This window comes from Leopardus geoffroyi, chromosome D1 (assembly GCF_018350155.1).
Source record: "Leopardus geoffroyi isolate Oge1 chromosome D1, O.geoffroyi_Oge1_pat1.0, whole genome shotgun sequence".
NCBI lineage: Eukaryota > Metazoa > Chordata > Mammalia > Carnivora > Felidae > Leopardus > Leopardus geoffroyi.
In genome coordinates this window covers 60,125,438-60,149,433 of record NC_059329.1, presented here as the reverse complement: position 1 = coordinate 60,149,433, position 23,996 = coordinate 60,125,438, and the positions used below count along the sequence as shown (strand labels likewise).

General features: G+C 45.9%; 1 protein-coding gene across 6 annotated transcripts in view; it reads right to left on the bottom strand.

Annotated features, from left to right (window-relative positions):
• Positions 1-23,996, bottom strand: part of STIM1 (stromal interaction molecule 1) — a 185,286-nt gene that overhangs the window by 2,796 nt on the left and 158,494 nt on the right. For 2 of the 6 annotated variants that reach the window (XM_045484226.1, XM_045484227.1), the window contains 6 exons: positions 20,653-20,830; positions 16,676-16,853; positions 7,940-8,107; positions 7,321-7,421; positions 6,807-7,042; positions 3,497-3,902 (listed from right to left, as the gene is read on the bottom strand). In XM_045484226.1, coding sequence (XP_045340182.1) covers positions 3,497-3,902; positions 6,807-7,042; positions 7,321-7,421; positions 7,940-8,107; positions 16,676-16,853; positions 20,653-20,830 — 1,267 coding nt within the window. Of the gene's footprint in view, positions 1-1,447; positions 1,485-3,496; positions 3,903-5,581; positions 5,675-6,806; positions 7,043-7,320; positions 7,422-7,939; positions 8,108-16,675; positions 16,854-20,652; positions 20,831-23,996 lie in introns of all 6 variants that reach the window. The other 4 variants (XM_045484230.1, XM_045484228.1, XM_045484231.1 and 1 more) reach the window with 4 other exon arrangements.

Sequence of the window (23,996 nt, the reverse complement as noted above, 5' to 3'; positions counted from 1 at the left end):
TGGCAGCTGGAAAGGTGGGGTCTTTTTCAGAGCTCTGTGAGAGGGACAGTGCAGGCAGGTGCAGAAACACAGCACATGGGTCTTTTAAGTAGCAGTGGTTCCAAAGAGCTGCCACTAGATGTCAGAAGGTCTGTTTCGATTTCCATCTCTGCCTGAGGCTTGTTGTGTGACCTTAAACTTAAGTCATCTAACCTTGCTGGTTCTCAGTTTTGGCCAAATGAAGATAATACCAATTGAGTGATCTTGCAAGGCTGTTTGGAGGATCAGGTATGTTAGCAAATCACTTGGAAATGTAGGAAGTATGTGGGAATGAAGATGATGAGGCCAATCAAGCTGGAAGACCCAGTGTGGGCCAGTCACAAGAGGCTTCTTTGCAAGGCTGTTATGGGGATGTGGCACCGCACACTGGACATGCACACACCAAGGTTAGTCCAGAAAGCTGAGACCCCGAAGAGGCTGGCTACTCCTAAGAAGGCCCATGAACCAATTCCCGATGCCTCCTCTCCTGCCTCTACAGACAAAAGGGTAAATATGAGGGGTCCCCTGTCAGTCCCTTAACCCTCCCTCTGCTTTTCCAGAGGCCTGACAACCACGGTAGAGGCAGAGGAGAGGGCTAAGGGAAATGCTTAAGCATCCAGGTCAGGAAGCCAAAGGGAAAGAGTCAGGAGTGGTAGGGGAGAGCACCACAGGATCTGGAAAGGAGGAGGCTGGGGGTCAAAAATCAGGGAAGGCACCAGGCCCTTAAAATAGGCAAAAGCAGAAGGTTGGCTCATAGCTAGTGTAGGGTTAATTCTCAACAGGAAACAACTAACTAAGCAGCTACCCCATGGGCCAGTATCTTCCCGGAGACAAGGAACAGCAGAGAACAATCCCAGCTCCAATTCCATTCTACAAATCCTGTTTCAGCCACATAGTCTACTGTTTACTAGTATTCAGTCTCATATTTGGCTTCCTATATCAGACACTGTCCTTTCTTTCATCTAAATATGCCCTTGTTTCCTTAAGTTCCAAGATGATCCTCTCCATATCCTGCCTTTTCCACACACATAATGAGCCAGTGAGCAAGGTGCCGAGACAGTTCTGGGGGGCAGCAGCACTGGAAAGGGGGCCATCTACACTGATGAGGTGAGAACCCCAGAAGCCTACATTTCTAATGCCAAGGAAGAGTGGTCAGGGGGTTGGGGGACCTCCCAGCCTCACTCCTCGTGGCCTACAGCTCCAGTTGGCCATGATTCCCGTCCCCCCATGCCTTGTCATCAGTTATAAGCTAAGACTTTCCAATGCAAGAAAAAAGCCTGGAGGAAGCCCAGGTGTCACACCCTGGAGGTAAAAGCCCTGCTGAGGCAAAGCTCACTTTCCCTCCCTGGATCTTTGAGACACTCAGGCGCCAGAAGGTGTCCCTCCCCAAAGGCTGGGTTGCCTTGGGCTCCCATACCAAGCTACTAACCTTACTAGAGAGCCTGTTTGTCTTTAGAGACGATCCTCTGGTGCATGGTGCAAAAGAAAATTAAGTAGTGAACAGGCCAGGTGGGTGCAGGTACCTCCCCACCCGCCCCTCCCCATTGCCCTCAGCTTGGGCCTTGGAGCTTGAGATCCATAGCATCCCCTAGTGCCCCAGACCCCATCCAGCCCTCTCCACCTGTATTGGGAGGGGCAGTCTCCCAGCCTAGGCTTCTGGATGAAAATGAGAATGAGGATGAATATGAGCCACTCTGCAGGGTGAAAGTGCTAGCAAAGGCAGTCCCTTTGTAAAAGACAAAGGAACAGCCCTCTAGGCTAACACAGAGAGAGACTGGCTTCCTGAGTGAAGCACAGCCAGAAGTCAGCAATGGCATCAGCAGGCTGCAGCTCCGAGGCCAGGGCTGGTCATGTCTCAACTTCAGAGATGAGAGGTCCCTCCAGAGGAGAGGGACTTTCTGAGTCTCCCCTAAGCTTGTTCCAGGCAAAGTGAATTCTCTTATCTCTGACCCTAGCCTATCTCCTAAGGTAGCTGCTAGAGCAGGCTGTGGGAGAAAGCCTTTCACCAACTCTTATACAGTGCAGTTATTGAGACCCTGTGGAAGGACAAAAATACCTAGAGTGCCCTGGAATGGAAAGTCAAGTTCTACTCTGTTCTGTTACTAATTAGCTGTGGGACGTGGGGAAAATTACTTAACTTTTCAGAACCTTAAATTCCTATTCTGAAAGTGAGTACTTTATGCTGGCCCCACCTATAAACTTTTCTTGTCTAAAACCCCTGAACCCATTTCCCCTCTTCAGTTCCCTAATTCCGTGAAAGTTACCATATCCATGCAGCCACCCCAGCTAGAAACCTGGGTGTCATCCTAGACTCCTCCTTCTCCTCCACCCATCTCAGCCAGTTACCAAATTAAACCTCTCCTTTCCAATGCCTAGACCTCACTACCTCCCCTACTCGTCTACCTTGGTGACTTCCAGATTTCTGTAGTCTCCCCTTCTCTTCTTTATACAGGCCACAAAAATGTTATTTCTAAAGTGCAAATCTGATTCTCTTCCCTTTATTTTTATTTGAGAGACAAAGAGCGCACAAGCTGGTGAGAGGGGCAAAGGAAAGGGGGTGGGGAGAGACAGAGAGAGAGGGAGAATCTTAAGCAGGCTTCATGCTCAGCATGGAGCCCGATGTGGGGCTGGATCCCATGACCCTGGGATCATGACCTGAGCTGAAATCAAGAGTCAGATGCTCAACCAACTGAGCCAGCCAGGCGCCCCATGATTCTCTTCCTTTTTAAAACCCTTTTGCAATTCTCCATCTCCTAAAGGGCAATGCCCAAGCCTCTTGGAGCCCTTCCTCCTCTTAGCCTCATCTACCACCCTTTCCCACCAATGCACGCCCAAGGTTCTAACCACAAATACATCATATTCTCTTGAACCTCCACGCCTCTGCACATTAAGCCTTCCTTTGCCTAGACTATACTTCCTCCTTTTCCTGCACAGGGTGTTAGCACAGATGTCACCTCTTTTGTGAAGCGTTCCACCCCGGTGCACACTGTTAGTCACTCCCTCCTCAGCACCCCATAGCACTTCTCAGACTGTTCCGTAATTATTTATGTACCTCTCCCGGACCAGACTGTGAGTCTTGATGGCTGGGATTGTATCTTATCATCTATGAATCCCCATGCCTAGCAGAGCCTGGCCCAGAGCAGGTATCAATAAATGTTCTATTGAAGGAGTAAAGGAAGTAAAGACTCCATGGAAACAACGGATGTGAAAGTGCAAAGTTTAGGCAAAAGTGCAATAGGACCATGAGGGAGGGGCGTTGTACTCATTTTTAGAGTCAGCAAAACCCCAAACAGAGAAGGGAACAAAGTCGTGGGGAGTTAGGCTGAACTTAAGAAGGAGCCCAGGGCTGGGAAAGGGCAGGACCAGGAGAAGATGCCCCACTGCACACACCCCCACAGCTGACCAAGCAGCAGCCAGCAGGCAGAGGCCAAGGTAAAGGCAGCAGAAAGGCAAGGAAGAGAAGAGAGACAGCCGATACCCCAAGCTCTCTGAATGCCCAGGCATCACAGCGGTGCTGTCAGCAGGGGATGGGTCAGGGTAGGGCTTCATCTGGAGGAAATAGGAAGTGCTGTGGTGGTAATAGACAGGGTGAACATGGACGTTGGTGATGGAGGTGGTGAAGGTGGTGGTGGTGGTGGTGGTGGTGGAGGAGGAGGTGGTGGTGGTGGTGGTAGAGGAACAGGAAGAAGAAGCAGAGGCAGGTGGAGAGCTGGTCCCGTGGCCTTCAGAACTGAAAGACTGTCCAGATGAAAGGCTGCGCATTCGCCGCAGAGAGACCCGGCTTGTCAAGAAGTGGCCAGCCTCGCCCTCTACCAACCTCTGAGATCCCAGGCCGTGCTGTGGTTCCGTCAGGCGCTGCCGGACACTGCACTGCAGGGTGGGAGCTGCAAGGAGAGTAAAGAAAGTGTCAGGAGGGGCCGACCTCCTCGGGGCTGGCAGCCAAGCAGGTTTGCCCCTGGAGAAAGGCTTGCTGCAGACCGCTCGGCCCTTGGTGCCCAATCTGGAGAACGGGGCACCTCCTCCCGAAAACCTCCCACCAGGGGTCCTAAAAGGAAGGGGACATTGAAGATGAGGTGCCCAGGTCAGTTTTAGTGGCAACTGCAATGGAAGGATACCGAGGGCCAATATTATTAGAGAGGAGAGGCAGGGCAGTTAGTGGGAGGAAACGGGCCAGGCAGGGTGGGAGGGGGTGTGGGACGAGGTCCGGGAGAGCACTAAGAACCAGCCTTTTTAGAAAGCCAACCTCAGGAAGTAATTCACAGTTCAGACAAGGATCTATACACACACATGCTCATCACGTAAGTATTAATAATTGTATGAAAATACACATAAAATTGAAAATCATAATATATCTGATTGTTGGAAGACTATACAGCTATTAAAAATTCTGCTTCAGATTTGAAAAACATACAAAAATACCTACTGAAATGCTCAGGGGAGACAAAAGGATACATAAAAGAAATACCTTGAACTACGCAACACAAAAGTTTGAAGTGAGGCCTTCCCACTTGTAGCCGCGACCTTGCGCAACTAGTTTCCCTAGTTTGAGACCTAGTTTATAAAATTCTGCAGGGTTGTTGTGACGCTTCAAGAGAGTGTATTTAAAGTACCTGTCACAGTTCATGGCACTCAACAAATGGTAGTGGTCATTATCTTGACCACATAAAAAATTATTAAAAATTTCACAGACAGGAGACTGTAGGAAAAAAGCTGTTCAAATACAGTGGGACTAGGTGTGCCTTTTTCTTCTGCACTTTTTCACTTTTCACTTTCCAAATTTCTTCTAACAAGCATGCAGACAACACAGAGCCAGCTCCTGGAATAATGCTACAAATCAGGCTCTTGGAAGACGATGGCCACCATGCCCAGGGAAGGGGTATACGGGCACCAGGTAACTTGGGAATGTGCTAGAGCATCCCCCTTGGGCTCACTTCCAGCTCCAGCTGAAAACAGAATTTCTACCTTTGTTTTTTTTTCCTCTACCCTGAGAGATGGGCCTCCCCGCCTTCTCCCTAAAGATGGGAGGATGAGCCAGGTGACATGGGTGCCAGAAGCCATGGAGGCTCCGCAAGGGAGAGAACACAGGTCCACAGTGATGGAGAGCTGGGGAGGCAGGGCTTCTATGGCTGGTGGCTTTCAAGGCATCGAAAGGGAGGCAGAAGAGGAAGAAGCAGCATGGAAAAGGAAGAGGCAAAGGGAGAAGTAAGGGGGAAAGAGAGGAAAAGGGAGAAACATGAAAAAGAGAAAAGAAAGGAAGGATCTTTCCTTCTCTCTTTCCATCCCAGCCCAGCTAGAAGAAGGGCCACCAGGACTTCTGTCTAGCTGGGCCGGAAGGAGAAGCCCAAGCCTTCCCTCACTATGGGTGCTCTCTCTCCAGCCCTCAGCTGAGCAGGCTGATTCTTCTCACCCCTGAACCTCTCCCTGCAGTTAGTAGGGATAGTGCCAAGGGAATAGAGGGAGCAGGCAGGGGAGTGAGGCAGGCAGGAGAAGGAGCTCAGGGGTAGGAGTGTTGGTTTAGTTCCAAAAGTTGGAAAAACAAAAGCCCCAAAGGGGTTCCTCAAACCCGGGTATTTCCAGAGGGACTGATCATCCGAGCCGGCGGATGCTGAGCAGAGAGAGCGGTCACTGAACCTACGCCCCATCAGCCAGGCAGCATCTAGGTTCCAACAGCCAGGCCAAAAGGAGAAGAGAATCTGATTTACAGAGGGCTTCAGCCCACCTTTCAGTGGGATAAGGGGAGGGCCAGGGCAAGGATTGGGTAGCTGAGAGCTAATGAAGATCCCTCCCAACCCATGGAACATGGGAGCCTTGCCTGCCAGTGATCCTAACCTTGTTGGGCCTTTGATTAAAGCCCTGATAGGATATCAGACCAGGGTGACAAAGCAGCTTGGCCAGAGGCAAAGTACTGCTGAACAAATTTACAAATAAATCCTGTCTGTAGCTGGAGTCCAGCCTGATGAAAGAATCTGGCTTTCTGAAAGTGAGCCCCTAAGCCAGGCCCATGGGATGTGGGCCTGAGACAACAGCTTTTCCATAAAGGTCTATTCTATTTATCTAAAATAGCCTCTGATCCAGGGAAAATTTCAACTGGGCCCCTTAGGGATAAGTCCCTCATTCACTGAAGATTTCCCACAGAGAGTTGTCTCTTTGACTTTGCTCTACTCAGCTCTCACCACTTGAGGGGAGGAACGGGAGAGGGAAGGCCCAGGAAAGGGTGCAGAGGTCCAAGAATTCAGGGGGACATGCTTGTGCAGGAGATCCCTCCAGGACAAGAATGTCTTTCTGGCTTGGAGAATTTAGGGCTATGTCTCCTTAAGGGACTACCGCTTTATGGGGCCTCACACAAAAACAGAAAAAGATATCATTCCATTTGTCCACTTTAGCAATTAAGAACAAATATAAAAATGAAAACAGATAATAGCAGTAAAGAGCCAAAATGAATATCATTTTGATATAATGAACCACTAAAGGAGATTGTTTTTATAAAGGCACATGGGGGAGAAAAAGGAGAATAAAGGGATTTAAGAAACACAAAGAGTGAAGGGAGACACACTTAACACAATAGACCCAGAGGGGCAGACAGAGCATAGAGCGTGGAAACAACACCAAGACCACAACTGTGGAGGAATATCCTGACATGAACTGTGCTTTATGAACCAAGGCCCTGAGCTCAACTACCTTCCTTGGTCTCCGCCCCATATGCTGTTCTAGGCACAGCAGTGGCCAACCACTTCTCAACCGGTGCATCAAAGTCTCCTTCCCTCACCCCCACCCAAGAGGTCACCTACATTGCATGGACAAGGGTGACACAATCTCCTCATCCATGTCATCCACGTCGTCGGTCATGATGAAGTGGGCAGGGTTGGGGCGCGTGCTGCCCATCCAGCTGGGGTCTATGTTGAGAGCAGCCACCAGGGAGTGGATGCCAGGATTGTTGACAATCTGGAAGCCACAGAGGATCTCAATCTGCTGCCAGCGGTGCAGGCGCTCCCTCAGTGCTGCCGTCACCTCACTCAGAGCTTGCCTGGAGCACATGGAAGAGAATTGAAGCCATGGGCGGGTGGGAGCCCCGGTAGGAACGAGGCTTCCTAGAGGAACAGGTTGGGGGAATACATGCAAATAAGAAACACAGTTAAATCATAAATTCAAGAGCAAGGTGGGAGCTGGATAAAGGCTGGGGCAGGACAGCAGAGCTGCCCCTCTACCAGTGAAGAAGCAGAACTGGGGTTGCAGACTCCGCACACCCTCCAACTCCGAGGATGGGGTGGACACCGCCAGAGCTGGACATCAGGTGCTACTTACTTCGCAGTGAGGATTTTGTGATCCACATCATCCAGGGAAGAGCTGTGGGCCACGTGGAAGGTGCCAAAGAGTGTGTTTCTCTTCTTTTTTATCTTCTCAGCCTGCAAAAATGAGATCCCCAGCTTAAACAGAGCAGGGATTAGAGGTGGGACAATGAGAAATGCCTTTCAGTGGCTGGGTCCTCCTCCTCCTAGCACAGCTTAGGCTGCATGAGAGAAAGGAAGAGAAGAAGGGAAAGGAAGGCAGGGGGAAGGACAACAGTGGGGGAGGAAAGAAAATGAAGGCAAAGAGAGAAGCAGTGGGATCCCCTGACAGTCCCCCAGCCCCAGAAGGGTTCTGCCCCATGGCGGGCTGGGGCTGGCAGAGTTTTCCCTCTACCTGCCTCCACTTGCTTCATCTTTCCAGAAGGCAGGTGGGAGTACACCCATGCCCTCAGCCCCTCCTCCAGAAACTTGAGGACATCATCAGGAACTATTTTTCAGGCAAAGAAACAGAACCCAGCACCAGGATATCTCTTTGTCCAACAGGAGGGATAGGGAGAGGTGGAGAGGAGGAAGAAGGGCAGGTGAGGGGAGGGGGCAAGGAGGAGAGAAGAGAGTGGTGGGAAGGCAGGTCTCACCCCTTCCTTGGCCACCAGCAGCTGCTTCTCAGCATTTTGCTTCTTGATGTTATAGTACTGCACCTCCACCTCGTGGGTCAGCTGCAGCCACTTCTGAAGGGCCTCTGGAGCATACCATGAGCTGTGTGATTCCAGTTCCTTCTCTGCTTTCCTCAGGGCCTCCCGAACCTGTGCAGCCAAGAGGATGTGAGCCATTACTGCTGCCATGACCCTCTCCGATGCCTCTGATAGCACAGAATTCTGAGTTCTTATCTATCTCGTATGAGCTTCCAGCCCTCTCGAGAGGCAGAAAGGGCAAGGATTATTCTGTGTTTTATATATTACAAGGAGGCAAACTCAAAGAAGGAAAGTAATCTACTCAAGGTCACACAGTCAGTAGTGTCAACCAGATCTCAAATTGAGATTTTTTTTTTTTTTTTGCTGCCAGACTAGAGCATTGTGTACCCACACATTAGCTGCCTCTCCTGGCCTGCAGCCAATCTCCATAATCCTCCCTGCTCTCTTGAGGCTCAGGTCAGCTCAGTGAGCCACCTTCTTTCTGAGAGGTGGGGGTCTATGCTCAGACCTCAAGACATCACCATGTGGCAGAAAAAGCACTTGACTGGGAATCCAAAACTCTGATTCCAGCTCCTGGCCCTGTGACCCTGTGCTTTCAATAGCAGATCTCAATTTAGTGTGAGGAAAGACTTTCTCCCTTGCAAATCCAAACCACAGTAAAGGGGTGATCTCAGGAGGAGTTTTGTGAACAGCTCAGGTCAGAGAGCCCTTAAAAATGATCGCTATTCCAGAAAGCGATAGCCTGAATGCTCTCCAAAGTGTCCTGTAGTCCCGAGGTTTTGTCTATGATTCTCCCATTGAGCAGGGCAGGTAGGCTTTGAAGGGCACCCTCTACAAACCAGCACACTTACTTTGAACATGGGCATTGCCGAAAGAGGCCAAGACATGAGAGAAGCAATGTGTAAGCAGAGATCTCACTGACTTCTCAGCAAGGAGCATCCAATGAAGCTGAAACATGGAAGCACTAAACATGGAAGGTCTGAGATTGCATGCAGACATTATACACACTGGATCCCTTGCTATCTCACCCAGTCTACAGTAGAAGTGACCCCCAATTTCCCCACCTAGACACTGACCTTTAGCTGGTCAGAATCCCAGAGAAAAGGGATTGAGAGGCAGTTGTATTATTCCCAACTTGCCAATGGGGCAAGTATCCCAGAGCAGGCCTGAGGTTCTCTCCGTGGCCTGAGATAGACTGGGAGGGCCTTAGCTAAGGACAGAACACCTTTATTCCATAGAGAGCCAATGAGAGGACAAATCCCCACTTGGTTTTCGGTCTTTGAAAAAGTGGAAAAAGAAACTATAACTTAGCCCACTCCTGGCCTTGTAGATTTAAAATGGAGAACAGATGCCTTAGAGTCTAATACACCAAGTGTGAAAATGTATTATCAAGTTCTACCTTGAAGGGAGAGAAAGGAATGGGATAAGCTAAGAGCAAGGGAGGATGGAGAGAAAAAGAAAAAAGAGGAAAGGGAGGGCAGTGGGACAGTTGGGAAAGGCTGGTCTAACAGGCTCAAAATGGTTTAACAGGAGAAATACTTACAAAATAGGGAAAAGGAAGTGGGGGGCGGGGTGGGGAGGATGGGAGGCAAGGAGACAGAGACAGACCCATCCTGCCACACACAAGGAATAAATGCCTGAAGGAGACAGAGCTGGGGGGCAAGTCACAGTATTCTTTTATTCTATGGCTGTGGTTCTCAACCTGCCACACGCTGGAATCACCTGGGGAATCACACTTCAAAAACACTGGTATCTGGACCCAACCCAGATTCTGATTTCACAGATCTGGGGCACTGGCCTAGGTATCAATACTTTCTCATGTTCTGCAAGTTCTACTACATAGCTTCTACTATGCAGCAAAGTTAATAACCACTGACCACATGCTTTGTTACCCCTGACTTCCACTTCCCCATAGGATGCAGTAGGTCATGCCAGAAGAATAATTCTGATCCAACACAGCATCTGGGGAAAGCTGTCTAAGCTACAAAAATTACAAAATTCTTGGGGCGCCTGGGTGGCGCAGTCGGTTAAGCGTCTGACTTCAGCCAGGTCACGATCTCGCGGTCCGTGAGTTCGAGCCCCGCGTCAGGCTATGGGCTGATGGCTCAGAGCCTGGAGCCTGTTTCCGATTCTGTGTCTCCCTCTCTCTCTGCCCCTCCCCCGTTCATGCTTTGTCTCTCTCTGTCCCAAAAATAAATAAAAAAAAAAACGTTGAAAAAAAAATTACAAAATTCTTGAAAGACAAATTATTATAATTATGAAAAATTTTCAAAGTTATCAGAGAGCTATAAAGACTAAGTCTACAATTTCTCCAGTATGATCCAGGGATCCTTGAGTGCATCCTTTCAGAGCATCTGTGAGATCAAACTATTTTCATAATTGTACTAAGACATTATTTACCTTTTTCACTCCCTTTTGCTCACAACTGAACTGTAGATTTCTCCAGAGGCTATATGATAAGTAATATCATAACAGGTTGAATATAGACACTAATATAAGAATCAGCAGTCTATTAAGCCTGACATTAAAAGAATTTGCAAAACTGTAAAAAAAAAAAACAAAAAACTCCCTTCTCATTAAATTATTTTTATTTTGAAAAATGCAGTCATTTTTAAAAAAAAATATTGTGTTGATATATAAGGAGTTTAATACACTTATTTAAAATGAATTAGTAAATTGTTTAAAGATTTTTTTAATGTTTTATTTTATTTTTGAGAGAAAGAGAGACAGAACGTGAGCAGGGGAGGAGCAGAGAGAGAGGGAGACAGAGAATCTGAAGCAGGTTCCAGGCTCCGAGCTGTCAGCACAGAGCCCTATGCAAGGCTTCAACCCATGAACTGTGAGATCTGACCTGACTGTCAGATCAGCCCATGACCTGAGCTGAAGGCAGACGCTTAACCGATTGAGCCACCCAGGCACCCCTTAAGATTTTTTTTTAAGTAATCTCTACCCCCGATGTGGGGCTTGAACTCATGACCCCAAGATCAAGAATTGCATGCTCTTCTGACTGAGCCAGCAAGGCACCCCTGAATTAATAAATACTCTTTAATTTTCTCAGTTTTAACTTCTTTTTTTTTTTTTTTTTTTTTTTAATTTTTTTTTTCAACGTTTATTTATTTTTGGGACAGAGAGAGACAGAGCATGAACGGGGTAGGGGCAGAGAGAGAGGGAGACACAGAATCGGAAACAGGCTCCAGGCTCTGAGCCATCAGCCCAGAGCCCGACGCGGGGCTCGAACTCACGGGACCATGAGATCGTGACCTGGCTGAAGTCGGACGCTTAACCGACTGCGCCACCCAGGCGCCCCATCAGTTTTAACTTCTAACAGGGTAAATAGCAACAGACTTCCCCTTTAAAAATGTTCTTTGATGGGGCGCCTGTGGGCTCAGTCGGTTAAAGCCTCTGACTTCAGCTCAGGTCAGGATCTTATGGTTCGTGGGTTCAGCCCCACATCGGGCTCTGTGCTGATAGCTCAGAGCCTGGAGCCTGCTTCAGATTCTGTGTCTCTGTCTCTCTCTGCCCCTCCCCCACCTCTCAAAAATAAACCTTAAAAAAAATTTTTTTTAATGTTCTTTGAGGTCCTAAATAATTTTTAAGAGTCAAAGTGTTCTGAGATCAAGAAGTCTGAGAATCACTGGACTAGATGAACTGAAAATCCAAAGAGGGGAAAAAGCCTTTCTAAGATGAGTTGATAATTGTCAGCCATTTTCTTCCTTGGAGCCATTGGATGGTTCTGGGTGAGAGCTGATAATTGGGCATGGCCCAGGGTAGTGGGGACTCCACTGGAGCCTAGAGAAACCAGCCCAGCTTTTGTTGGTAGTACAGTACTGGTATGACAGATTGGAAATTGAGATTGGAAACATACATCCAGTTTTCTTCATTGAGCATTTACTCAGTTCTGGGGCTGTGCAGGAGAACACATAGCTAGGTCAAAGGGTGGAATAAAATCTCCCATAATTTCATAATACTTAGGGGACAAAACATTGTAGGAAGGAAGGGACCTGCTTCACACATACCCCTGGTCCTCCCCTCGAGACAGCTGCAAAATTTTGAAGCTATGAGGAGCAGGAGGCCAAAGAGCTAAGTTAAAATCCTCCAAGTGGCAGAAATGAATCTCTCATAGTCTTTCAGGGCTCAGGAGAAAGAAATCCACAAGCTCTCAAGAAAAAGGAAGGAACATGCCTGAGAAACAGGGACAAACGAGTGCTAGACCAAGTCTTTCTAAAACTACAACCCAGCTCCAACATGGCTCAATTTCTGATTGGCTTGAGGTGATTAGATCCTCACCCTACATACCTAACAGAAGAAGGGAGGAGCCTCTATTTGATGGAAGATAAAATCATCTGGAGCCTCTATTATTTTTTACACACACTGTCCACTATTTAATAAAAATAAATGACTAGACATGAGAAGAGGCAGGAAAATATAACCAATAATCAAGAGGAAAAATAGGCAGTCCCATAAGTGATCCAAATGTGAGAGGCACCAGAAAAGGACTTCAACTATGAGTGAAGAAAATACAGAGATGGACACAATAAATGGAAACATGGAAATTCTGGGCAGGAAACCGGAATCTATAAAAGAGTAAAACAGGCATTCTAGAACTGAAAAATACATTATCTGAGAGTAGGATTCCACTGGATGGGTTGAACAAAACAGCACAATATTCACAGCAGAATATAGGATTAGAGAACTCAGAGACGAATCCACAGAAAATAATGAAACCAAAGCACGAAGAGAAAAAAAAGACACAACTAAGCATAAGAGACAAGTGGAATCCAGTTAAAAGGTCTTACATAAATACTGGATTCCCAGAAGGAGAGGAGAGATTGGAACAGAAGCAATATGTAGACATGAAACAAAATGTGTACTCTGCAGTTGTCAGGCAGAATGCTCTATATATGTTGATAAGGTCAAATTGATTAATCATGTTTACATTTTTCACATCCTTACTGATACTTTTGGTTTCTTATTTTTGACAGAGGTGTTTTAAAATCTCTAACTTTGACCATAAATTTGTCTATTAAACTTTTAGTTCCTTCAGCTCTTGCTTTATATATATATATTTTTTTTAATTTTTTTTTATGTTTATTTATTTTTGAGAGAGAGAGAGACAGACAGACAGAGCGTGAGGAGAAGGGCAGAGAGAGAGGGAGACACAGAATCCAAAGCAGGCTCCAGGCTCTGAGCTATCTGCACAGAGGCCAATGCAGGGCTTGAATGCACGAACTGTATGTGAGATCATGACCTACATGAAAGATGCTTAACTGACTGAGCCACCCAGGTGCCTCATTGTTTTATATATTTTTAAACTATATTATTAGATGTATACAAATTAAGTGTTGTTATGTTACTGTTGGATTCACACATTTATCATGATGAAATGTCCATTTTTGTCTCTAGTAATACTTCTTGCTTTAAAGCCTATTTTGTCTGATAATAATATAGCTACTCCTGTTTTATTTTGCTTTGCGTTTGTATGGTATATCTTTTCTCATCCTTTTACTTTTACCCATTTTATATCCTTACCATTTTATATCTCTTGGAAACAGCAGATAGCTGGGTTTTGTTTTTTTATCCAATCTGACACTCTTCACCTTTCCATTGTATTGTTTGGTCTGTTTACATAAACCAAGTCTCAACACATTTGAAAGAACTGAAAATATACAGCATATGTTCTCTGACCACAGTGAAATTAAATTAGAAATCAATGAGAAAAATCACTGGAAAAGTCCCCAAGTGTTTGAAAATTAATCAACACACCTGTCCTAAACAACCATGAGCACCCCCCCTCAAAAAATTGCAATAGAAATTAAAAAATCTTTTCAACTGAATGATAATGAAAATATGAAATACCAGAACTTAGTAAATGCAGCAGCTAAAGCAGTGCTGAGCTAGAAATTTATAGTTCTAAATGCCTCTGTTGGAAAATATTAAAGGTTTAAAATCAATAACCTAATCTTCCACCTCAAGAAGCTAGAAAAATAAGGGGCACCTGACTGGCTCAGTCAGTGGAGCACGCGACTCTTGACCTGGGGGTTGTGAGTTTTCAGCCCCACGTTGGGTATACGGATTGCTTAAAAATAAAATCTGAAAAAATAAAAATTAAAAAAAAGCTAGAAAAATAAGAGCAGTAGGCTTCACACCCAGCGTGGAACCAACACGCGGGGCTTGAACTCACACCTGAGATCAAAACCTGAACTGAGATCAACAGTCAGACACTTAACCAACTGAGCCACCCAGGTACCCCTAAAAAAATTTTTTTTTAAAGTGCAAGACTTCTACACTGAAAACTACAAAACATTGCTGGGAGAAAGTTTAAAAGACCTAAATAGGAGACAAGATAAACAATGCTCATGGATTTTAAGAATCATTTTGTTAAAATGTCAATTTTCCCCGACATTAATCTATAGATTCAATATAAAACCAATAAAAATCCCAGCAAGGCTTTTTTGGGGGCAGGGGGAGTAGGGAGAAGTGGTAGAATGACAAGCTTAATTATGGAAATGCAAAGAACCTAGAACAGCCAAGGCCATTTTGAAGAACAAAGCTGGAGAACTTACTACTGATATTGAGACTTAGTAGAAGACAATGTGCTTTAAGGACAGACAGACAACAGAACAGAATTATCTACTTGAAAAAAAAAAAAAAAAAGAACCTTGACTTCCTACCTCATATAGACAAAAACTAATTTGAAATAAACCACAAACCTAAATGTGAAAAGTAAAACAAGAACACTTCTATAAGAAAATTTACAAAAATATCTTGGGGATCGGGAAAGATTTCTTAAAGAGGCCACAAAAAGTACCAACCACTTAAAAAAAATGATTAAATTGGTCTTCATTAAAATCAAGGCTTTCTGTTCATTAAAAGCAATATTAAGAGAGCAAAACAAGCTACAGACTGGGAAAAGATTTGTGTTTTATATATATATATATATATATATATATATATATATATATATATATACAGGAAGACTTACATCTAGAATATATAAAGAGAGCAATATTAAGAGAGCAAAACAAGCTACAGACTGGGAAAAGATTTGTGTTATATATATATATATATATATATATATATATATATATATATATAGGAAGACTTACATCTAGAATATATAAAGAACTCCTACAAGTCAACTAAGAAGAAGACAAGTAACACAATTTTTAAAATGAGAAGAGGGGCGCCTGGGTGGCGCAATCGGTTAAGCGTCCGACTTCAGCCAGGTCACGATCTCGTGGTCCGTGAGTTCGAGCCCCGCGTCAGGCTCTGGGCTGACGGCTCAGAGCCTGGAGCCTGTTTCCGATTCTGTGTCTCCCTCTCTCTCTCTGCCCCTCCCCCGTTCATGCTCTGTCTCTCTCTGTCCCAAAAATAAATAAATAAAAAAAAAAACGTTGAAAAGAAAAAAAAAAAAAAATGAGAAGAGATTCCCAAATAAAATGGTCAATAAATTTATCAAAAGGTATTTATTATTATTAGCCATTAGGAAAATGAATATTAAAATCACAATGAAATACCTCTAGATCCCGGAATGTATGCAATTAAAAAGCCTAAAAATACCAAGGTTGTAGCTCAACCAGAACTCTCACACATTGCTGGCGCTAGTATGGACTGGTCCAACCATTTTGGAAAACTAGAGGTTTCTAATACAGCTAAATTTATAAATTCCCTATTATACGGGGCGCCTGGGTGGCGCAGTCGGTTAAGCGTCCGACTTCAGCCAGGTCGCGATCTCGCGGTCCGTGAGTTCGAGCCCCGCTCGGGCTCTGGGCTGATGGCTCAGAGCCTGGAGCCTGTTTCCGATTCTGTGTCTCCCTCTCTCTCTGCCCCTCTCCCGTTCATGCTCTGTCTCTCTCTGTCCCAAAAATAAATAAACGTTGAAAAAAAAAAATTTAAAAAAAAAATAAAATAAAATAAATTCCCTATTATATATCCAACAGAAATAAGTGTTTATGCTAAGAGAATATGCAGGAGGTCCATAGCAGTGTTATTCATAAAAGGAAAAGAAAAAGAACTGCAAACAACTCAAATGTCTACCAACAGGAGAATGGATAAATAATTTAAAGAACACTCCTGCAATGAATAATTACTTAGCAATGCAAATAAACCAACTACCACTACCCACAGTAACATGGATGACTCTCACAGACATAATGCTGAGTAAAAGAAACCAAACACGAAGAAAAATACCATATAACGCCATTTATATGAAGTTCAAAATCAAGCAAAACAAATCCGGTTCACAGATCATGACCATAGTTACCTTTTGGTGGAATATTGACAGAAGGCAGAGAGAAGCAAAAGTGAGCCTTCTAGGGTGCTTAAAAGATACTCTTCATCTTGATCTGGATGCTGGTTATACAGGTACATGCTTATGGGAAAGCTTTCCAGCTGTATATTTATGATTGGTACACTTTATGTAATAGTTCAATAAAAAGGGAACAAAATAACTGTTATCACCTGTTATCCCCTAGTCTTTGAAAATCACAGTGACTTTTTTTTTTTTTTTTTTTTTTTACAACTTTTCCACTATTATTGGTAAGAGTCTAGTAACTCCTAAAGATATTCTTTGAGGCATATTTCAAAGTCCTCGCACATGAAGCATTCCAGCCAGGCTTTTGGCCCTGCACTTTTCCCAACCCCACCCCAGGGTGTCCAGGAAACAGTACACTCTCCTACCTGCTCCAACTCCTCCTCTGCGTATTTTTGGCGGCTCCGCTCATTCTCAGTACCCTCCCGCAGCTCCTTCAGCCGCTGGGCTTCCTGCTTGGCAAGGTTGATCTCATCACGCAGCTTCTTCTCCAGATGTACCTTCTCCACCTCCACTGTGCGGTGCTCCTCTTGGGCCTTGTGCAGCCTGGGGAGCGATGCAGGGAGCTGGAGAAGGCCAGGCAAGGGGTGCCAGCCAACACGCCACGAGTCATGGCATCAAAGAGGAAAATGAGGGCTCTGGCACTCAGAATATATTCTCCCTACTCTGTTGACTGGCTCTGAGTTAGCTCAGGGCCAAAAGAAACCACAGTGATTACCATATTTCTTATCATTAGGCTGCCAGTAATCATGCTAGGTTCCTGGGTATCTGAATCCTTCCTCTGAGGGATCTCACATACTAAGATCCTAACAACTACTAGCTTACAGGGTATTTCCATGTGTCCTCCCTGCAGATAATGATATGTTGCATCATTATCAGCCTAGGACAGGTATGGATTTAAGACTTAGAAAAGGGAAGTAATTGCAGGTAGAAGAGAGACTAGAATTCCAATCTGTAGGACTCCAAACCCCACAGTCATTCCCCATATCCTCAGGTATCTGGAAGGTTCAATAAATGTAGAACGCCCTGCAAGCTAGCCCAAAGATCCAGAGAAGGCACAATGGCTGAGATGCGACTGGGGTGGGGATCCTGGGGGTATTTAGGGAAGATGAGAAAGGAACCATTGAGAAGCACCTCATAGAGTCCTGAGTACCTGTTCCCAGAAGTGCAGAAAATGAAATTCATAACAAAGGGTCTGGGGAGTCTGCTGCCCCCAGGCCTGACTTTCCTTTCTAAGTATCTTCCATGGTAGGTAAGATCTCAAGGGCTCAGTTATAATGAAAATATACCTTTGTACCCACCCACACATTCCCTCTGTTCACTGACAAAACCTTCCAGCCATCCAACCCAGCCTCCTTCCTTCCTCCACATATCTATGTTAATCCATTCATTTATTCATCCATTCATTCAACACATACTTTCAAGTGTCTGCTGAATGCCAAGCCTTGCACTAAGTCCTAGATACATGGAGATGAATGAGAAATTGGTCCCTGCCAATTAGGAGCTCATGATCTAGTCCAATATAGACAAATAAGCAGATACCTAAACACAGTGTGATAAGTTCTACAACAGAGAGACATACAAGGTGTTGGATGAGCCCAAAGGATGGAGTGACCAACTCTGCCTGAAAGGAGTCAGGGAAGGTGACTAGACCCAGGAGAAAGAGTAAGAGTTCGCTAATCCCTCTGGAAGAAGGGAAGGACTTAGGCATTGTTGGGCCTTCCTATCTGAGTAAGAAACACCAAGTCACAGGAGACCAGGGTAGGAGGGTAAAGGATGATGAAGAAGACAGTGATATATAGCTTAGACCTGAGATACAGAAGGATAAAGCTACAGAACAAAAGGGGACCTCAGAAGAGAGTACTGACCACTGAGCTAATTAAGTAGGTGAAACAGAAGAGGCAGAGACAGAACTCAGCCTCTAAAAACTGCCAAGTACGTCCATGAAGCGCCTTGGTTGCTCGGCCGGTTGAGTGTCCGACTTCAGCTCAGGTCATGATCTCGCAGTTTGTGAGTTCAAGCCCCACATCAGGCTCTGCACGGACAAGCTCTGAGCCTGGAGCCTGCTTCAGATTCTGTGTCTCCCTCTCTCTCTGCCCTCCCTTGCTCATGCTCTGTCTGTCTTGCTCTCAAAAATAAAATTTAAAAAAATTTTTTAATAAAAATAAAAACTGCCAATTCAAGTTCAGATCTGTCAGTGGCTGAAACCTCAAGAGATGTGGTGGGACAAGCAGAAAAGGACTAGGCTGCAAGCCTCCTGCTGACAAATGGCAGTCCACTTTGTCCCTGGAGAGAAAGGCAGTTCAGCCTCCTCAAGATACACACTAGGTGGCACTACAGGCAAGGCTAAAAACAAATCAGAGGCGCCATTTCCTGCCCCCATCAGCTTCCCTTGCTGAATATCCTCTTTACTGTATTCTTCCGTGACCCAACTGCCTGAAATTACACCACTGGGGATTCATTTCTTCACTGAATATAATCCTCTCTGAAAGCAGCCTCTTCAGAAAAGCCTATGATCTGTCTGCCTTGCCCAGATAGTAGGGAACTCCTTTAAAGTAGAATCAAAACTGACCCACTTTTATAGTCCTAACAGGATCTAGCAGAGATGAAGATCAATAAATACTACTGGGTGCAGACATGAGCAAATACGTGTACAGTCAAGCCTCACCCCACTCCATCTCCTCCACAGAAGACTGAGCATCTTGAAAGCAGCAGTCAGTTAGCATTACAAGTAAGAAAATTCGGCTACCTGACCGCAAGCCCTGACTCTAAGCAGCTGTGTGACTAATCTGTTCCCTGTACCAGGGACAAGTCTGTTCCTTGTACCAGGCCTGTTTCTTCAATCCTAAATGGAAATCAAAATCCTTGCCTCAAAGAATTTTCTTGAAACCCAGTGAAATCCTACCTGGAATGCACATGTAGCATTACATTTATTCACCCAAAGTATCAGGAACTCTGGAAAAAAAAGAAAAGCTCTGTGGTGGCTGGCAGTGCAGGCCTGTGAAAGGAAGGAGGGACAAGGCGGTATGTGGGCTCTGGACACTATCAGAGGAGAATATGTGTGTGCACATGTGTCAATGTGTGTGCATGCAGTTGTTTCTCTAAGGGCCACAGTGGTCATTAAGCTCTGGAGGCCTTGGGGAGCATGGAGAACTGGGAGCTTAGTTTTATCCTCAAACTTGGAATGTCTCCTGCCTAGATTCTTTGGCTTCGCAACAAAAACAGTACATGCTTTTCAGAGAAATGAAGAATGGGGGCTGCCCAGATAGCAGCATTTAGCCCCTAGCTGGCAAAGGGCCCAGGAACAAGGGGCCCAGAAAAGTAGCCAGAAATCAGTTCAGAGATAAAACTTCACTTATCTCCGAGAAACCCAGCCAGTGGAAATGAATGTGATAGGGCCACCTTTACTGAGGCAGCACCTGTAAGTGTCAAAATTCCTGGCTCATACTTACTGATATGTGACCCAAACAAAGCACTCATCCTCTCTGAGCCCTCATTTCTTCAACTCTAAAATAGTAATAGTACCTACCTAACATGGCTGTGGTGATTTAAAAAAATAATAATGCATTTAAGTAGTTAACAATACCTAGCTCATAAGAAATCCTTTGCCCACCCGCCAAAGAAAATAGTATCTATCATTAAAAAGTAACAGAAAAGGGCCAGATGTCATTTCCTTTTACATGGATTCCTGCAAAGGCTTCTCAATGGGAATCCTGAGGCTGCCAAAATAATTTTCTAAAAAAGAGTCCTGAAGTAGGTCCCTCCTCTTCTCAAAAACAAAACAAAGCAAAAAACCAATTACCTGCGTTGACTCCCTCCTGACTTTTTCATTTTTCTAAAACTGCTCCATGAGAGTCTTATGGTGCCAGGGATCTGGCCTCACTCTATATACATTCAACCCTAACTACCAGGACCTCCCTACCATCTTTCAAGAACTAAAGGTATCAGAAAGACAGATTTGGGAGGTTTCTTCGGCGAACAATGAAGAACAGGTAATTATGTCTATTTCTACGGGAAAGATAACAGTCCAGGGGCAGCGAGAAGGATAGAACGGACAAGCCATCCACCCAGGGAGGCTCTAGATCTCTGACAGCTACACATTTCTCCCTCTGAGACTCAGAGGGAGGAAAGACAGAAATAAGCTTCTGCCCTGGGGAGGAATGTTTGCCTGTGCAACTGCAATGTCAGGAGCCTACGCTCCCAATGCAGTTTTGGGAAGTATGGCACAGCCTGGGAGGTGACGCCAGCATGATCTTGGGGGCGAGACAGCCCACAACCCTGGTGGAAACAGGAGGCTCCCAAGAGCTGGCAGCATCAGGGCTGTGGGGAAGGGGCAGGGCCTTACCTTTCCTGAAGGTCATGCAGACTCTGCTCAGCTCTGTGTAACCCCTCCAGATCCTTCATCATCTTCTTCATGTGCTCCTTTGAGTAACGGTTTTGGATGTAGGCAAACCAGCAGCCACCCACGCCAATAACGATCGACACCACCAGCATGAAGTCCTTGAGGTGATTATGGCGGGTCACTGCCAGAGAGGAGGCCATGGTGAGACAGGTTGCCCACTGCACACCTAGCCGTGCAACTCCATGCATCCCCTCCTGCATGAAGCCCTCCCACTGCAGAATGCTTCTTAGACACACATTTGCCACATACTAGTATAGTGAGCTCTCTGCCTACTTTGGAAAAGATGAGAGGCCTGAGAGCTGTGCAGGAAGTTTGTTAAATCATACTTCCCTACTAGGCAGTGAATAGGAGACAACTAGTGCCTTATCAGGACATCCCAGCTACCTCTGGACTGCAATGAGCACATGTGCCCACACGCAGTGGCTTCTGTGCTACTGGATCAGCAATGCTAGAGTAGGGAGAAGGGGACAGCTGGTAAGAGTATAAAGCAACATCACTAGAGCTTGAGGCCTGGCTGTGGGACTGATGTTCCTGCAGGAGCCAGGTCTCCTGGACAACCAGGCTATTCCAGGTACAAGGTACAGAGCCCAGGTCAGGTAAAGGTCTCACCAATGGAGAGCCTTTCTAGGCTGTGGCTCAATCCAGAGGCCAAGTACAACAGGAGTAACACCAAGAGATTGGCATATACAGGACGTTGCCCTTGCCAGGAATCCAGGGACAGATCTACCTCCAGAAAATGCCTGGTGGCAATTTGGCAAAGTGCCGGTGCGGTGGCTGGGGTTCAAAGCAGTGCTCAGTCTCCAGAGCAAAACTGAAAAGCTTGAACAAGGAGCAACACCGGAAGGTAAGTACAAAAGCCATGTCCTCAGAAGTGAGCCAACCAGAAGAAGGCCACTCCTGGAAACTGCCATTGTTCCCAGTCCACCAGGTCTCAGCTCTGAGCCACAGCCCAGGAAACCTGGACACCATAAGGAGAACACGGCTGCTACTGTGGCCCCTGCTTGGGCTGGACTCAACTCAGGAGAGAGTAGCAGTGGGCTCAGAGGAGCCCTAGACGTGGGGGGCGGGGAAGGAAGAAAAGAAGGAATGCCCTCCTGTGCACAGCAGTTTATCCTCAGGTTGAGGAGGGGGCAGTAGGGTCGACAGGACCCCAGCACCTGGTAAGGATGAGGGGCTGATGGGAATCCAAAAGGACCCCGGTGGAGCCACCAAGTTGAGGCTGGGTCTAGATAACAGGAAAAGATACATGTAGCTGGAAACTGTGTGAAGCTGAGGCCCAGATTGACAAATGGTTATATTCATAGTTCCTGATTGAAAGCTGAGCAGCAGGACATGGGGACAGTGTGGGATCAAAGACAGATTAGCACATTCTATTTCCATCCAAGGGAGGGGAGTTACGAGGTCTGGGGTGGCAGCCCTATCCTTTACATGTTTAGGCCAGACTCTCACAGAGAAAACTGAGGGTCCCTTGGCAGCCATCCTCCAGCCTCCACGCAGGCCTACCCTTCCAACCATACACAAGTCCTCACTCTCCTGTCCTTTGGGTCCCAGGAAGAGATATCTCTGCAGCACGGTGAGCTGCCTTTCTTTCTGGAACACACCTGCCTCCTCCACACCTCTTCCAGAGGCCGGGGTACTCTTTGTCTCCCCTGTTTGTTACAGACTTTTAATCTTGGTTTCCCAAGGTTTCCCAACTCCAACATCCCTTTTATATTCTTACCAAAAGTCAGAGGCACTCCTGTTCAAACAAGACTCTGGGAAATGCCCGCCCCCTATTACCTCCAACACTTCAAAGTTCTCAAGATGGACATGCGGATTGGGCACCTATATATTCTATTCAGTCCCTATCCCACCTTGTCCAGATTGATGTGGAACAAGACTCTATTATTTTTTCCAGCTTAATACTCTCATCCAAGTCATGAATAAAAATACTGAATGACCAGAGCCAAGGGTAGGACCTGATAGTCCTCCCCTCGTCTAAGGCAATACTGTTCCACCTACCCTTTGGATCTCTTCAACCAACTTTAACTCCACTTAAATGTATAAGCATCCATACACCCCTCTGTCCAGTCAAGTGCATAGTTAGAGCTCAGAGATACTGCCTGTCCCATCCCATGAGCCACCACCTTGTCAAGAAGAGAATGACTCTAATCTGGCTGACTCACTTTGTGGCCCCTAGTGATCATCACTTGTCTGTATACCGGTGCCCAGCACAGCAATGACCAGCTCACACAGGGATTCAGTAAATATTTGTGGAACTGAACCTTTACTGGTAAGTTCCAAGTATGATATCTCTCTCTCCTTACCCCACATAGGAGAGGAAGGAAAAGAGAAGATACATAACACATCAGGCATTTATATCCACCATCTTGAATTCTCACAGCCACTCTAGAAGGCAGGTATTTGTGTTCTCACTCTATAGGCCAGGGAACTGAGTCTCCCCAGGAGAACTGACTTCCTGGAGTTCATCAAAAGTGACAGGGCTGGGATTCAGATCCAGACTTGCCTGACCACATGGTCTTTCTGCTACACCCCACTTTCTCATTACAACTTTCCTACTTGTGCAGCAGGTGTTGTTTCTGCTTTGTTACATCCAAACATTGCTCACCATGGAGATGATCCCCTGATCTAGCCAGAGTGTGGCTATAAGAGTTCTAAAACCTGAGTTTTTCTCCCAGACAATATCCTGAGAGCTGACTGTGGCTCACAGGCCATCCGGAGAGTGAATACCCAAAGGTCAAATGGCCAGGCCTTTAAGGTTAAATGTAAGGCCTCATGTAGAGAAATTATTGTGCCATCAAAAGCAGCACCCTGCACTGAGTACTAGGAAGTCTGGGTTCTATGCTTGCCTCTGCTCCATCTGGATCTCAACTTCCTCAACTCTAAAATGCATTGTCACAGAATTGCTAAAGAGATCAAGTGCATAGTTATGAATGAAAGTGTTTTGAGGTGTTCTGGAAATCTTCAGCTGGACATATCCACTAGGTAATTAAGAATGTGGATGTGGAGTTTAAATGAGAGGTAGTAGCTGGAGAAGAAGATGTGAGAATTATCAGGCCCTTTCAGTGGAACCCTGGGCAGAACCCTATAGTCCAAAGCAAATCTGTGATGTTAATTTTATGTATCAACTTGACTGGGCTAAGGGATGCCGAGAGAGTTTTCTTGCCTCAATAAGAGATTAGTACTTCAATCGGTAGACTGAGTAAAGGAGACCATCTTCACTAATGTGAGTACACGTCATTCAATCATCCTCAAGCCTCTGAGTGCCTGAATAGAACCAAAAGGCA